The sequence below is a fragment of the Ursus arctos genome, unplaced genomic scaffold (genome assembly GCF_023065955.2).
Source record: "Ursus arctos isolate Adak ecotype North America unplaced genomic scaffold, UrsArc2.0 scaffold_6, whole genome shotgun sequence".
NCBI lineage: Eukaryota > Metazoa > Chordata > Mammalia > Carnivora > Ursidae > Ursus > Ursus arctos.
In genome coordinates, this window is record NW_026623078.1 from 65371061 (window position 1) to 65388295 (window position 17235).

The 17235-nt window shown below is 37.5% G+C and overlaps 1 protein-coding gene across 6 annotated transcripts in view; it reads right to left on the reverse strand.

Annotated features, from left to right (window-relative positions):
* Window positions 1–4133: 4133 nt before the first annotated feature.
* RAD21 (RAD21 cohesin complex component) overlaps window positions 4134–17235 on the reverse strand; it is a 94325-nt gene continuing 81223 nt past the window's right edge. For all 6 annotated transcript variants that reach the window (XM_048212490.2, XM_026495534.4, XM_044382628.3 and 3 more), the window contains 10 exons: window positions 16147–16253; window positions 15053–15259; window positions 14467–14592; window positions 14023–14145; window positions 12146–12369; window positions 10909–11068; window positions 10374–10522; window positions 8294–8443; window positions 6477–6560; window positions 4134–5855 (listed from right to left, as the gene is read on the reverse strand). In XM_048212490.2, the coding sequence (XP_048068447.1) occupies window positions 5664–5855; window positions 6477–6560; window positions 8294–8443; window positions 10374–10522; window positions 10909–11068; window positions 12146–12369; window positions 14023–14145; window positions 14467–14592; window positions 15053–15259; window positions 16147–16253 (1522 nt within the window). In that variant the 3' untranslated portion in view covers window positions 4134–5663. The remainder of the gene's footprint in view (window positions 5856–6476; window positions 6561–8293; window positions 8444–10373; window positions 10523–10908; window positions 11069–12145; window positions 12370–14022; window positions 14146–14466; window positions 14593–15052; window positions 15260–16146; window positions 16254–17235) is intronic.

A 17235-nucleotide genomic window follows, 5' to 3' on the forward strand; every position in this document is an offset into this window, starting at 1 on the left:
ATGTATATTGTGTTGTTTTTGGATAGAATGTTCCATATATATTTTATGTCCATCTGGTCTAAGGTGTCACTCAAAGACAGTTTCCTTGTTGATTTTCTGCCTATAAAATCTCTCCATTGTTATGTGGAGTGTTAAAATCCTGTACTATTGTGTAACTGTCAATTTCTCCCTTTATGTCTGTTAACTTTTGTGTATTTAGGTTCTCCCATGTTGGGTGGATAGATATATTTTTGTTATGTCCTCTTGTTGGATTGGTCCCTTTATCATTATGTAATGTATTTTGTCTGATAGAAGTATTGCTACCTTGGCTTTTTTTTTTTTTTTCTTTCATCTGTATGGAACACCTTTTCTTCATGCCTTCGCTTTCAGTCCGTATGTGGCTTTAGGTCTACAGTGGGTCTTTTGTAGGTAGCATATTAAAATCCATTCTCCCATTCTGCTTTTTAAAATCCATTCTCCACTCTGTCTTTTGAATGGAACATTGAGACCATTTACATTTAAAGTAATTATTAATAGGTATGTACTTATTGGTATTTTGTTAATTGTTTTCTGGTTGTTTTTGTAGTTCTCTTTCTTTTGCCTTTTTTTTTTTTTCTTTCCCTTTTGTAATTGATGACTTTCTGCAGTGTTATGCCTGGCTTTATACACACACACACACACACACACACACACACACACACTTTTTTGGGGGGGGGGGGTTGTGGTTACCATGAAGTTCATATATAACATTGTAAGTACATAGCAGTCTCTATTAAGTTCATAGTCATTTAAATTCAAACATATTCTAAAGTAATTTTTTTACTCACCTCTCTACATTTCATGTGTATGTTGTCATATCTTCTTTTTATTCATATTTTTATTATGTCTAAGTATGGACTTTTCCACTTAGAGGAGTCCCTTTCGCATTTCTTATAAGGTCAATTTAGTGATGAACTCTTTTGACTTTTGTTTGCCTGAGACACTCTATCTCAGTCCTTCAATTCTGAATCTTACCAGGTCAGATATTCTTGGTTGTCGGTTTTTTTCCTCCCGGCACTTTGAATATATCATTCTACTCCTTTTTGGTCTGAAAAGTTTCTGCTGAAAAATTAACTGAGAGTTTTATGGGGTTTCTGTTACATGCAACTTTTTGCTTCTCTCTTACTGTTTTAAAATGTCTCTTTCTCTTTGATCATTGACATTTTAATTATTATGTGTTGTCGTGTGGATCTTCTTGGATTCATCTTGTTTGGAACTCTCTGCTTCCTGAACTGGATGTGTTTCCTTACCTAAGGGTAGTGAAGTTTTCAGCTCTAATTTTTTAAGTTAGTTTTCTCCTTTTTTCCTCTCTTCTTCCTGGGATCTCTGTCATGTGAATGTTTGTTCTCTGTGTTGTCCAAGAAATCACTTAACCTATCCTTTTCCTTTTGCTGTTCAGCTTGGGTGTTTTCTATTTCCCTGTTTTCTAGATTGCTAGATTCCCTCCAGTGTACTTTTTGTTCAGTTATTGTATTCTTCAGCTCTGATTGGTTCTTTTTTTATATTTTCTAAATATAAATTTCTCTTTGTTGAAGCTCTGAGTTCTACCACTCTTTTCTCTAGTCCAGCAAGCATCTTTATTATCATTTAACTCTTTATCAGTCGTATTGCTTATCTCTGTTTCATTTAGTTCTTTTGTGAGGTTTGTTTTGTTCTTCCATTTGGAGCATATTTCTCTGTCTTTCCAGTTTTCTTAAACTTCAAAGAATGGTCTTGTGTATGGTCATCTGTAGACTGTGTGTGCCCGATGACTTTCACTGGCTGGCTAGAGCTGTGGCTTATGTGGGCTGAGTCTTGGGGCACTCTCTGCTGGGGCTGCACTGGGGGTATGGCTGGAGCTAAAGTGGGCATAGGCTGGACTGGTCCTGATGCTCTCTGCTTAGTGTATGCTTTGGCAGGACAGCTGAGGCTTAAATGTGTTCCAGCTGGGAGTTCCAGGGCTCTCTGAACAGGAGTTCCCCTGGCGTGACAGCTAAAGCTGAAGTGGGTACTAGCTGAGGGGCCCAAGGCTCTATGTGCAGAGGGCACATTGGCAGGCTAGCTGAAGCCAAAGTTTTCTGGGGTTCTCTGTGCAGAGGGTGCCTTTGTAGTGTGACTGGAGTTGAGGTGAGGCATGAGACAGGGGGCTTATGGGTCCTCTGTACAGGGGCACCCTGGCATGATGTAGCTAAAGAGGGCATGAGCCAGGGTGATCATGGGGCTCTCTGTGCAGTGGATGTCCTGGAAGGACCGCTGAAGTGGGTGCAAGCTGGCATGTCCTGGGACCCACAGTGCAGGGAGTGCCATGGTGGGGCCACTGGAGCTGAGGCTGCTATAGGCCAAGGTTTCCTGGGGTGTTCTGCACAGGAGGTACCCTGGCAAGGTGGCTGGAATCAAGGTGGGCATGGGCTTAGGGATTTCTGAGGTGCTCTGCGTAAGGGGCAACCTGGTGAGGCAGCTGGAGTGAACTGGGAGGTCTCAGAGTACTCTGTGCTGGGGACTCCCCAGCAAGTTGTCTGAAGCCAAAGTCATGACCAGGAGTGTCCTGATGTGTGCTACCCTTGGGCTGTGTTGGTGGGATGGGTGGGGTTGGTGTGGACTAGGGGGCCCAGGGCTAAGGTGGTAAGCTCGCTAGGGCACCCAGACTCTATCTCCTGACCAAAGTGTAGGGGGGAATGTAAACCATGGCACTTGCCACTCTGACTCGAGAGTTCCAGCAGCTCCCCCGCTGTTCAGTGGAGTTCTAGGGCTGCATCTTTTATTTTCTAGTTTCTCTTAAATTACAGCTTCTTTTTCTGGGCCCCAGGACATCCAGGACTGGTGTGGCCTAGGCTCCCAGGGATCACTGAAGTAACTGGCTGGCCAAGGTGCAGGGAATGTGGTCCTATCAAGGTAGATGGGGAATGTAAACCCCAGGGACCTAGAGAGAGTTCCAGAGGCTCTCCCATCATTTACATACTAATTGCCATTTTAAACCATGACTCCTCTTCTGTGCCCCAGGACAGATCTGCTCAGTCCCTCAGTACTATCCCTCCCTACCACAGTTCATAGCGTCAGGACGTGGGGATTCCCTTTATCACGTGTCCGCCTCCTGCTTCCGTGTATGGTCTCTTTTGTTGTGTTCAGTCAGCCCTCAGTTCAGGAGGAACTGTCCTGAAAGTAGGTGTAGATTTTGGTGTTCCTGGAGGAGGTGAGTTCAGGATCTCCCTACACTGCCATCTTGGACTCTGAATCGAAGTTATTTTATATCTTCTGAGAATCTTTTCTGGACTACTCCCCAGATACTTTGGTATGCTATATTCTGAGCTCCCATCACTTTCATAGATTATTTCTCCCTAAGTCTGTTTTATCACAGGTGGTGTGCCTCATATTAAAGAGTCTTTGGGTTTGAGTGTAATTGGTGCTTAGTAAATACTGGTTTTCCTATTAAACCATCAATAGTTTAATGCTGTTTGTAAGCCTTGCAGTATCTTTTTTTTTTTTTTTTTTTTTTTTAAAGATTTTATTTATCATAGAGACAGCACAAGGAGGGGGAATGGCAGGCAGAAGGAAAAGCACATTCGCTGCTGAGCAAGAAGCCAGATGCGGGACTTGATCCCAGGATACCGGGATCATGACCTGAGCTGTAGGCAGACGCTTAACCAACTGAGCCTCCTAGGCATCCCATTAACCTTGCTATATCTTAAGCATAAAGTCTTAGTGTCTTAAAGCTCACGGATGGGAGCAGCATAAGGCTCCAATGCACAGGAAGGTACATTTCAAGTTACTGAATGCCCCGGCTTGCAACAGGCTTCTCAGATGGACCCAGGAAATCTCCAGTACTTGCTCATTGGCTTACACTGACAGGGCATGTCAAAATTTGTAGGTACTTAGCAGTTACAGGGATAGATCTGTGCCCCACTTCCATTTTAATCTTAGACACGTAAGGCTGATGATGTATATTAATTAGAACATACTATCAGATCACATGGGTTTTCTTTTAAAGACACACTAATCTTTCATTTTTTTAACCTAAGTCTTCTTGAAAAAATCACTATCTGTATGGACAATTATTCTAGATAACGCAAACAACAGATAAGGCCTAATTAACATTCTCCTGGGGGAACACCATCAACCAGATAATCAATACTCCAAAATTTACAGCTTATACCACAACTTTTATTAGAAAAGTTATACATAACATAGCATCAACTATTTTCAAGAACAATATTAAACCCGATAAGCAACAAAACCAGACTAACAAAATGTGTTAACAAGAAACTAATGACCTTTCTATAATCAAACATTCAATTATCTACAAATGACTTTTTACAAAGGGAGAAAAATCCATGGTTTACAGGCACATATTGAAAATAAAGCTGCAATAGCAATTTTATACACTTACCATTCTCAAGAAACTGAATCATCAAAACAGTAATTACGAGTTCACTAATTTAAAACATTTCACATAATTTAAAATTACTGGGTATACACTGAAGTCTGAGTGAGTTTCAAAAGTGATTTTTTTCCACAAAAGTGCCAACACTTAAGCTACAACTTTCAGTGTGAATAATTTTGCCCTAAAAAGTTAAGACATGTTCTGATAATCGTAACAGTCACATAATTTCTGGTGCTATCTGGTCTGTTAATAAAGCCTTTATTTGGATGCTTTCCTTAAATTATAGGAAACCGGATATAGGATTTCTGTTGCAAAGCCATTAAAATAAAGTTCCAAACACAGGAGTGTGCAGCACTGGGAAGAGATCAGTACTAAAACTTACAATAAATATCAGAGAAGCCATTAGTTATTAACAGCATTGTCTGCTTAAGGGTTAAAGTCAACCAGGTGTCTAATCTCCCAACAGTCTGTCCTTTTAGTTGGCATAGCAATTTCTATTTTCATGATCTGAGTACTCAAATATATCCAAACATCTTTTTAAAACTTTGATTTAGAGCTTCTGGAAAGTTATAAATGTTTTTATATTCTACTCTAAAAAGTCTACTTCTGCTCATTTTAGAGCCTCGCTAAAACAACAGATTTTAGAATAGTCAGGTTCATTAAAAAGTTTCAAATGGAATGACTTACAAAAGAACACTTTAAACCAAGTCCTACCATTTTGTAGCTGAAGGGGTTTAGTTACAGCACAGTTTCACACACCCTCTTGGTCATTACGGAATTACACTTTAAAATAGTATCTCAAGAGGACAATCTGTTTTGGGCACCATCCCCCAACACAGCCGTTAACAAGACTGCCAGTGTTACTAGTGGGAAAAGACAACTTCTTTTTCTCAAAGACTCACACCATCGTTCTTAATTAAATTCTCAGGCATCTTCCCCCCGACACGTCTTCCTTTCCAACGTGGTGATGGAGAACTAAGATAAAAATCCTGACTTTCAACTGCTACTCTACATGCGCCAATATTGCACACATCTGTTCTGAACTGTTAAAATGATCTTCTGGGTTCTTGGGTGTGCTTGTTTTCTCCATCAGAACACAAACACATCCATGTAAGCAGTTTCCCTTAAAGATGAAATTGATAAAATACTGGAAAAAAAACGAAGAAAAAGGCAGAGACTTTTTACAGACAAAAATCTAAGTTTTCTCAAAGGGTTTTGTGTGCCCTACACATGGGGGCAATTTGTATACACTAGTGAAATGAACACTAGCTATAATGCTTCTAGCTGCTCAAATAATGTGGAACCTTGGTCCAGGTGTTGCAATGATGTCACTGTATGGTTCTTCCTGTGTCAGCTCAATAGCTTGTTGCTTTTTAAGAACCAAGAAGCTGTAGAACTTTGCTGCAGCTTGCTTTCTGTTTGTGTTTCGACATAACTCAAGCAAACTGATGGATTCAGCTCCAGTTTTAGCAAGAGCTCGCTGAAATAAAACCAAAGGAAGAATTAAAGTAATCTCACAGTAAGGTGGTAATTTTAAAAGGGTGCCAATTTTGGATACCAGAAAAAGTACACTGTATATTCTGCTCGGAGTGGACTTTTTTGAATAGTCTTGAGTGAAGGTAATGGGGCAAAGTATATTATGGCATTTCTAAAATCAAAGGTCCAAGGAACAACATTCCAACAAATGTGATACAATAGTAAAACTGAACGCACACAGTTCCTAAAATTTCAACTTATTTTTAAAATCCAACTATCCTATTTTAGGAAACCTTGAGCAACTTGCCTGGTATTTCACAGATGCTCAAAATATCTCATCTGTATCTGACTCGATAAATTTAACAATTCAACACTAAAGATGATCTACGAAAACCAAGAAGATGTAGACACACAAAGGCATTCTATAAACCACCACCACAGCTTCCCTTTGCCGCATAACCATGGGAAAGTGTTCACTTGGCTGCTCTCCAGGCTTACTCTGGGCCTAACAATTTATATATTAGAATCCACAGCACTGAAAGTAGGCTTGCTGGTCCTACCGTGTTGCTATTTTTTTAAGGGAGCAATGCCAAGTCTTTGCTCAAGTCAGGACTGGTGTACCTACCTGAAGCCCATGAAGCATCTGCTGAGTCCTTTTGTTCCATCTTCTTTCTTCTTGATCCTGATCACCTCCGGAAGCATCTTCGTCCTGAATGAAAAGGCCCCAACACACAAAAAAGCTGACAAAAGTGGTCTACTGCAAAATGAACTATTTCCTTATGTCCTGAATGTTTTAATTTAAATTGTGTACTCTGAGTAATAGAAAACTATAAATCTCTTAGCATCTAGTACGAACTCTGAAGCTTGTCTTTCTTAAATTACAGAAGAAAGTCTTCTGTATCTGCAAGCAAACATTTGGCTGGATATAAGATTCTGTACTGGTCTTCTAAGGATGTGGTCTACACTGCGTGGCCCCTGGATACTGCTGGTTGGTGAGCTACTGGTTACTGATTGGCCCCTGTTAAGATAATTAACTTATAAATCAGCTATGTCACTAAGCACACTCCTTATTTCAACTGAATGTATAAATATTTTTTCAGTAGCATGATCTTCTAGACGATTTATATTCTGGCAGATCCCAACCTCATTGTGGACCCGTATCAAAGAGCACACAGTAGGAGATGAGTAAGTAGTACTGGTCTATACAGTGTTTCAAGAGAAATGGGGTATGGGGTGCCTGGGTGACTCAGTCGGTTAAGCATCTTTCTTTGGCTGGGGTCACGGTCTCAAGGTTTTGGGATCGAGCCCCACTCAGGTGGGCTCCCTGATCAGCAGAGAGAGTCTGTTTCTCCTCCTCTCTCTGCTGTCCCCACCCTACCACCCACCACCCCTGGTCAAATAAAATCTTAAAAAAAAAAGGGGGGGGCTATAATCCATAATACTTGATTTCACTTGAGCTGCCCAGCTCCTAGCTACCTAACAGGACTTGCCTTCTAAGTGACTTTCTAAACTCTGAAGTTGGCATGGAGCAACAGCTGAGATGCTTCCATGCTATGCTGGAACTACATACCACATTTCAAAGAGCTGGGAGTTAAGGGCTTCATACATAATAGAAAGCACAACAATTTTAAATACTGATTCAACACTAAGTCTGAGATAATGGCATACCCTAGACTAGTAGCTCTGGGGCTAAATTTTTACTTAAAAAAAAAAAAAAAACCAAACCAAAACAAAAAGCCAGTACTCCACTAAATGGTTGACATAATATAAAAATAATAAATTACAAATACAAACGGATATTAATGAAAATATGTACCCAGTCCATAACCTGTGGTCTTAGAAAAATTTTAAAAGGCTTCAATGGTTCCTAGAAGATATTTTAAGGTTTTTATTTTAAATTTAAACAAAGATCCAGAAAAAAGGGGGGGGGGGAACCTTGAAGAGCCAAATAAGGGCCCTGAAAATGAAATCCATTGTTAAAGTGCCTTTACTCAATCTATTTTAGCCAAGTCACATCTCACCCCAGTCTAACGAAAACAAAACTCCTACAAATGGAAAATGGTTATCAGATTTCCAGGCCACAGAGATGTCATACTAGAGGTAAATGCTAAAAGCAGTAAAAAATTGGCCACAAGATAGTAAAACCAGCTACAAACAATCTAAAATCAATTGAGAAATCAGGAAAAGGGCAGTCAGTCCTATGTCCTTCAAAAGCCTGCAAGGGAGCCAATGAGTTACAGCACAGCATAAAATCTGATGTTGTTAATAATGATCTAGATCATTAAGAATTTGGTTACATGTTGTTTCTGCTTGAACATTTTTCATCACTGTTGACGCTCAACATCAATTACCTTGGCTCCACTATGAAAGTAAAAGAGCAGGTTGAAGATCTGTGCTCAGTCTGGGATAGGATTTATTTTCTCTTTGCCAGTGTTCCCTTACCTCCTCCTCTTCATCATCTTCTTTCTCCTTCTCTTTCTCCTTCTCTTTCTCTGGTAGGAGTTCTAACTCCGGAATTAACTGACAGATATTTGGAGGCTCCTCAGGAGGCAGCTCTACAGGGGGTATTTCCACCTGCTCAACCTGCTGGGGCTTAAAGCAAGGGGAAGAAATACTGGGGTCATACTGCCATACTTCCTCACAATCAATAATTGATTATACCTTGTTCTTACACTTTTTAGGAACCAAACAGTTACAATGTCCATGTGATAAATTTGTAAATCACAAGAAAAACTATGCACAGGAAAAAAACCCCAAAACTTTCTGTAGTGGCATTTTAGGAAAAACCACACAACACAGAACCACCCACTAACGCAATGCAAAAAGGCTTTAACGTTAAATAGCCTGTACTGTCACCCATTACTGCATGAAAATGTCTCACAGCTACTACAACTAAGGCTGGACTCTAAATAAGAGCCTAGGAGCTCTTCTGGCAGCAAATAATAGGAAGGAGAAGATCATTTTTCTGAGTCTATCTCTTGAATTTTTCCTCTAAGGCTTAATATAAGCAGCTAAGAATGTTAAAAAAACAAGTTCTTCCAGGACTGTTGTACTTGAGTAACCCACTCGTTACCTGTCCCCACCCCTATTCCTGAGCTCATACAGAAAGATGCTCTTTTGGACAACTCTACCACCAGAAGGCACAGAAAAACAGTTCTTAAAATTGCAGAGGAATCTTCTGCCAGTACCTCTTGATGGAGGCTGAACCAACAGCCCAAGGTTAACTTACTCCAGAAATTTAAGATTGGGAAGTCTTACACTAGACCTTACTTCCCCTATAGTTTAGTTTTCCTACCCTAAATGAACTTAATGGTATAAAGTCTGCATGAAGTAGCCAGGTGTTGCTTTACTTTTTTTTTTTTTTTAAGCGATTTGATAAGTATATTCTGATTATTAATAAGGTAGTCTAAAACTGTCTTATGTTGCAGGAACTTTCAACAGAATTCAGAGCTGAGGAGTCAATCCATGCAATGGGGAAATCTTTTTTCAATAATGGTTCTGGGAAAACTGGACCACCAGGAACATCAACCCAAAATGGATTAAAGACTTGAGTTTAAGACCTGAAACCATAAAACTACTAGGAGAAAACACAGAACAGGTAAGCTCCTCAAAATAGACATTGGCAATAATTTTTGGATTTGACAGCAAAAGCAATAAAAGCAAAAAAACAAGCAAGTAGGACTACAGGGATAGATTTGGAAGGCATTATACTAAGTGAAATAAGTCAAGGGAAGACAAATATATATGGTATCATTTACATGTGGAATCTAAAAAAAAATGTGGAACTCGTAAAAGCAGAATGCAATGGTAGTTACTAGGGTTTAGAAAGATACTTCCAGTTATAAGTTCTAGGGATCTAATACACGGTATGGTGATTATAGTTAATACTGTAACATATACTTGAAAGTAGCTAAGAGTAGATCTTAAAAGTTCTCAGGGCAAGAAAAAAAATGTAATTATGTAAGGGGATAGATGTTTTATACACACGTTGTGAAATGATTCCACAGTATCAAATCACTGTTCTATACCGTAAACTAGTATGATGTTGTATGTCAATTATCTCATTAAAACTTGAGAAAAAATGTTCAATCTTGCTAACGAAGAAAACCACAGTTTTTAGAAAAAGGAACTAGGTGTTAATTTAAAAAGTTTGACCGTGTTCACTTTACTCATGACATACTTGAAGAATTTAACACGTTTCATGTATTATTTTTCATCTTTAATCAAGAATTGTGAGATTCACCCTGAACTAAACTGGAACCAAGTTTAGAGTCGAGGATTCTGCATTAGCCAAAGATGGTCACGTTAGGCCACTCTGAAACAGACTATCTGTAAGAAGAGTCAGAAAGGTTCAAACTCCTGGAATATCTTCTCTCACTTAGGGCACTCTGTGTTCACATCCTTGGCTGCCATTCTTTCTCTCTTGTCAGTTTTTTCCTCAACCAAAATATTTCAGAAGGACTACTTAGATAATACTTTTACTAGAGATGTAAAATTCTTGACAACTGATGGGCTTACTTACAGGGATCACAGGCTCTGGGTCAATTTGTCCTGCTTTTCGCTTGACTCCCTGAGGAGGTGGTGGAGGCATGGCTGATTCATCAAAGGTTGTTCTGCTGGTCTCCATCACTGAATCCTGGAGGCGGGTTGGCTCTTCCACAATGGGCTCATCTGCAATTGGTCATATAAAGAGGAGATGTGACTTATACAGTCTTCAACAATATTTCAGAGTTTACTTTAATACATTAAGACAAAAGTACTTTCTTAAGGCCAAATAAATATGTTACCTCTGCAAAGATTACTCAATTTGTAACAATACACATGGAAAAGGTCACAATTCCACCACCTGTAATCTAATGGAGAATAATCCTCTGAGCAGAACATTACTCAGTTCTAAACTTTAAACCTTTCCAAAAACCGAAAGCTTCCTACTTAACACAGCAATTGACTGTATTTCCCTGTCCAAAAATTTGAGTGTACTCCTTTGTTCCTGATTTCTCTTACTCTGGCAATATACAGATAAATCTTTATCAAGGAACTATTCCAACAGAACACACCGATAACATCACGCTGCTGGTGCTGCTGCTGCTGCTCCTCTCTGGGAACCTCTGGATTTTCAAATTCTTTGAGGAATTCATCCAAATTATCAGCCTCTCCTCCTTTCCTCCTTTTTCTAAGATCTTCTGGTACTAGTGGTGTAAGACAGCGTGTAAAGAGCTATAAAAAAAACCCAAAAACCCCAAAAACTCAATTATAAAATAAATCACATTAAAAATTCACCACTGACATTTCTACTTACCATTAAGTATATTTTAATATAGTTGTAATCAGTGTCTGTATAATTCAGCATGACTTCTAAATGTTATAGCCACACTTCATTACATCTTAATATTTTTAAATACAGGATAGCTGATTTTAAGTGCAATGATTTTAGAAAAGTCAAAAATAAATGAAATTATCCACTGTCGTATAACTTGGAGATAATTTAAAATTTTCCCTCAGCTTATTTTCATATTCACACACTTAAAACTCCATGGAATGGAATCATACCAATTATATGGAAATCTTATAAACTACCATTTTTAATAATTTTAATGACTGCATAACATTCAACTGAGTGGAGATACACATATATAGATGTATATATATCACATTTGAACCATATTGTTTTTTTTCAGTTTAACTGCAAACAATGTAATGAACATCTTCAAAGAAATGGCTTTTTCCGTATTTTGAATTACTTCCTTAGGAAAATGTCTAATAATGAGACCAGTGAGTCAAAGAAATATTCTAAGGACTTTCTCCACTAAATAGTAAAATCTACCATAGAATTAATGTTTTTTCAAATTTAGAGTAACAGTCTCATAGCATTGCTTCACTGAGTTCTTCACTTCAGAACCTTGTTTTGGAAGTGCAGAACTTAAGGTGAGCAAAAAGGTCTTATGGGTGAAAATAATTCTCATAACGCCAGAGAATTCTTTGGGAAAAGGAGAACCACTGCAGACTTGAAGCACAGCGTACACTAAGGCAAGACAACGGCTGAAAAGGGAGAACTAATATTAAAAACCTCAATATGGCTTTTTAGTATAGAAAAAATTCCTTCTACGTCTTTTAGAAATACAGGTATCACAGCAGCATCTTTCAGTTCAGGTTATGTTCATTATATTGTGATTTAAGTTAAAAAAGGTGCCATATAGTTGAAAATATCTGATCAAAGATGTCAAAGGTTTTAAAAGTTAATTTTAAAAGATGGCCAAATATATATAGAATAAAAAATTCTGCACACTATATTACCTTCAGTAGTCTATTATTCCATAAAGGCTGAGCAGGTAAGGAGAAGAGTTTTTCCACTCCGCCTGTCTCTTTCCACATCATCAATTTCTTGGTGGGTGGTGCCAGATCCAAAGTAGTAACAATATCAGAATAATCACTAAGTTGGGCTCTAATGGTCTTACTATCCAACTCTTTGACACTGTCAACAATCAGCTTCCTCTTCCTCTTGGCTTTTGTTTCTTTGACTGGAATGACAGAAGAAAAAAAAGTCATTTTCCTGTGAGGCCATCATGGAACATAGAGATAAATACCAGACTTGGTCTCATTGTATCCCTGCTTTTCTATATCCCTGGTAGAAAAGCCTCAAGAGGGCAGAGTTCGTTTTAACTGCTGTTTTTGCAGTTCCATGTTGGACAGAGGCTGGCGTACTATAGGTGCTGAATAAAAATCTGCTGAATTAATGAATATACACAGACTTTGGGAAAAATAAGTAAAATAATGCAAAAGCCAGTATGTTTTGCCCATGTAGGTTTATACAGATTTGGGCTCAAGTCCTGGGTTTTATTACTTACTATTACACCTGAATGACCATTAAGAAAAGTTAACTTTATCTTGCTTATCTCTTTATTTCCTCTTTCAAAAATGGCCAACCACTTACAGGAGTTGTAAAATACTTAAGTTCTCCATAAAGGGTTGCAATTACTATGATTTTTAGTGGAAAAGTTACAATTCATATATGGCAGCTGTACAAGCAGTTAAGTGAAAAAAAAAAAAAGTCCACACCCAGTCAGACGGACCTGGAACTCCGTCCTAGTTATTTACTGTATATTCATTTTTAATCCTTACTAAAACTACAAAGTAGGTGGCATTATCTCAATTTCTTAAGATACAAATAAGTTCCTCAAGGTTTTATCCTGTCAGAAATGTTATATGCCCAATGATTTTTTCTGCATAAAATATTCAGGTAAAGATGTTACTCTGGACAGCCTCTGTCCAACCCTTATCCTCCAGCTGAGTTTCCTTCCTTCTCTGGAAGTCAAAGTTCTTAAAACAGCCGGCAAAACCTGACCATCCTGCCTCATTTACAGTTCGCTATAATACCTGTCACTAATATAGTACATATTTTACTTACCCACGCTCCACTAATTAGTACTTAACTTCCATGAGGATAAACACTTGTTCATTTTTCTATTTTTAGTTTCTACACAGAGTAGGTGCCTAGCAAACATTCTTTATAAACGGGAAGCCCAAGTCACAATTTTTGGTGATCAAATTCTTGGAGAAAACCTAAAAAGTCAGTCTTGTTCTACTTAAAAGTAATTAACTGTATCTTGAATTACATTCTGATTTACTCATAAACCATCTAGAAATTTTAGCTTCACATCTAAATTACACATCTTAACATGCTTCTTTTACTGAGAAGCCTTAACATGCTTCTTTTATTGAGAAGCAGCACCCCCAATATGTTTTGCTATGTCTAAAAGAAATACAACACTGATTTTAGAATCTGTCACATTTCCAGTTAAAAAAAAAATTCTTTCGGCTTTCCCAGATTGTAGCCCAACTATTATACAATCTAGAACTTTGGAACAGATAATCAATCTGTACTTCAATGTAAAATGCTTTGCAATGTTTTCTGTTACTCCTGTGACTTATTATTTTGGGACCCCAAAAGACTACGATACAGGTTAGCAAAAAACTTAGTTCTATATTTTTATATTTCAGAGCAACTTCCACAGGTATTCTCTAAGATACCTAGATTGTAATTGAAGACTCTGTAATAGATGACAAAGGAGAAAGAAGCTTAGCTATCTAAAACAAGAATAACAGAATAGACAAGAACCAAAATTAAGACATTATGTTCTGAATTTTTTAAGTCAAAAAGTCTGTCTGCTCACCAGTGATATCAATAGGTTCCAAAGCAAAAGCTTCTTCCTCATTTGGAACAAGTGTTGTCTGATCAGTCATAGTTGGCATTGGTTCAACAGGATCCACTGAATCCGGACTATCAGGCCCACCCACTATAAAAACAGAAATTTGATCACAAAAAGCATGGGTATTGAATACATCTCCTACAAATGGGGAAAAAAAATCCCTTGAGAAATGAAAGAAACCCACTGGTACCAATAACAAACACTTTTCTAGTTATGAAGGAGGCCCTCCAGAGGTGAACCTAGAGGGGTACAGGGTTAAACATCAAAGAGAATCAATAATCATAGGCACTGTTTTTAAGGAGCTTTATAACTCAGTAAAAGCTGGAACTTTTAGTTTGTGGTCTTCTACAGTAATACCTTTTCAGCTGCATATAAACATGCCCACATCACTGAACAGGAAATGCTTACTTGATACGTTATCATCCTCATCCATATCATCATGTGCAGGCTGTTCTGGCAACATCACACCTGCCTCAGACAGGGCCGGGGGATCGTCAAAGATACCACCATCATTATTACTTATAAGTTTGTCATCTGAAATAGGGAATATAGTTATTATAACTTGAAAAAGAAATGCTAAAAGAACAGCCGATCACTGGGAAAATATAATTACATTAAAATTAACTGAATTAAAAAATCTGCATTCAACTTGCATCTGTTTCTCTTCAAGGCAGCATACAAAAGTATAATGGTATAGGAAAAAAATTCTATTTTCTAGTTCACATCTCTATTTAAAACATTTAATATATCAAAAACAAATACAGCAGTTTAAGAACTAGTAAAACTTAAAACTTTGAGACAAGCACCTTTAACAAAATCAAGTACTGTTGTAACATTTTAGGCTCTAGTTTCACAGAACACTTGAATGAAATCAACTAGTCACAATCCACACAAGTATATCTAAAGAGTTGCTTATGACCCAGAATTAGCGACTGCTCTAAAAGACTGCAAATGAATAAAGAAATGTTAGAATAACCACCTTGTTGTCACCTACCTAATATACCACCATCATTTCCTTCTCCAAAATTGTCGTCTTTATATTGGTCTTCATATTCTAAATGATTAATTTTCTCATTCAGATTGCTGGTGCTCTGTTCAGGCTCTAACAGGAGGTTAGAAGCGCTAGTGCTCACTAACATGTCATCATCCTCAAAAGCACTTCCTTCTCTCATGATCTCACGATCATCCATTCCAAAGTCACCTGAACAAATTTTAGTTATTAGTTGAAAAAAGTTACATTCACTGTTATAAAACGGCTAATGATTTCTTATAACTGCACTGTCACATTTGCTAACTGAAACCTTATTTGAGTATTAAAACATCCAGTTTAAAACTTTAAAACCTGTAGCATCTAAACTGATTGATTATGGGGCATGACTAGCAAATTCAAACACAGGCTCCAAATTAAGGTTATCCTAAACAGGTTAAGTAAATTTAAATATGTCTATAGGTTAGGTTGCATGAACATTCAGACTTAAACTTCATTAGAATGTGTTTGTTTTCATCAAGAAAGAATTTGGCTACCTGTTTTAAACACTATTCAGGAAGAATAGTAGATGGGGCACCAGGGTGGCTCAGCCAGTTAATCATCTGCCCTCGGCCTCAGGTCGTTGATCCCAGGGTGCTGGGAACGGCCTTGTATGGGGCTCTGTGATCAGCAGGAATTCTGCTTCTCCCTCTCCCCTCAACCCGCCCCACCTCTTGCTAGATCACTCTCTCTCAAATAAAATCTTAAAAAAAAAAAAAAAAAAAAGTACATAATGAAATTGTTTCCAAGTGATTAGTTTAAAACTGGGCATTACTTCAGTGTTGGGACTTTTCACACAGATCCATATATAGGTTCTATCAGTATGCAAAGCAGGAATAGGCAAATAATGAACTCAAGTTTGGTGCATAAATGGAAATGATGCTTAATATACTAGTAGGAAAGCAAATTCTTTTCTTGATGAAAAAGGATTAGATGAAATTTTGTCCTTCTGTCATGATAAATGTAACATATGTCTGGGTTTTCTTTTTTAAATCACGAGTTGTGCTGCAACATAATTCTAACATTATTAGCTAGTAGCTAGTGATTTGTTTCTCTATTACCAAAATCATTTTCTTGTAGAATACTGATGTTCCCAACTTCTTCTCTCATGGTTATTTCTTCCACTCTACTCTGGTTCAGGCTGAACTGCTGGGCCACATCAATGTCACTTTAAAAAAATTTCAAATACATTTTAGTCTTAAGTCTGCAGTGAATGCATAAGGAAAAAAAAAATCCTAATTCTCTCTACAAGGAAAAAACATACATACAAAAGTCACCATGGTTTATAAGCCCTAATATTTGATTTGTATTTAGATTTAAAAACCATCACAGCAAGCAAAACAGAATTTGCTGAAATCACTACCTAGGTAATGTAATATACAGAGGAAAAACTTAAAAATGCACAGTCTAGGTAGGTATGGGTTTTCATCAGGGTCATGGTATGAACTCTGAAGTTACCCAGCTTTTCTAAGACTGTTTCTTCCTCTAACAAATTAATCTCTCATATTGTTTAAAAATATTAAATAAAAGACATGTGATATTAAGCAAAAACGTGGAATTACCATTGTCCACATTCAGAATGTAAAATACTTCAAAACAAATGACCAGGTTTATTCAGGAAACAAATGGCAAGTAAAAGGATGAGAGACTTCTGAGACATATCAACTAAATACAGTCTGGATAATCTGTAGAGAACCTAACTTAAACAAACTGAAGAAAAAAAGGCCTGTGTATTAACTGGGGACATTTGAATGCTGACTGAATATTACATTAAGAAATTACTAGAACTTATAGGTGGGATGTTATTATGGATAGATTTAGAAAATTCCTTACCTCAAAAGAGATACTGAAGTATTGACAGAGGAAGTAAGGTATCTACTCTTTAAAATAATCCAGTGGGGGTTGGAAGGTGAGTTGGGGAAACACATATGAAATAAAACTGGCAACATATTCATAATTGAAGAAACTGGTTTATCACTATATGGGGCTCCTAATACTAATCTTTCTGCTTTTTAGCTGTTAAATTTCCACAATGAAAACTTTTAAAAAATACATTAGAAGAGAGAGAGAAAAAAAAAGGAAAGCAGCTAGACAGTACTGACATTAACACACATATCAAAATAAATCATAAATAGGAGTCATAGATCATT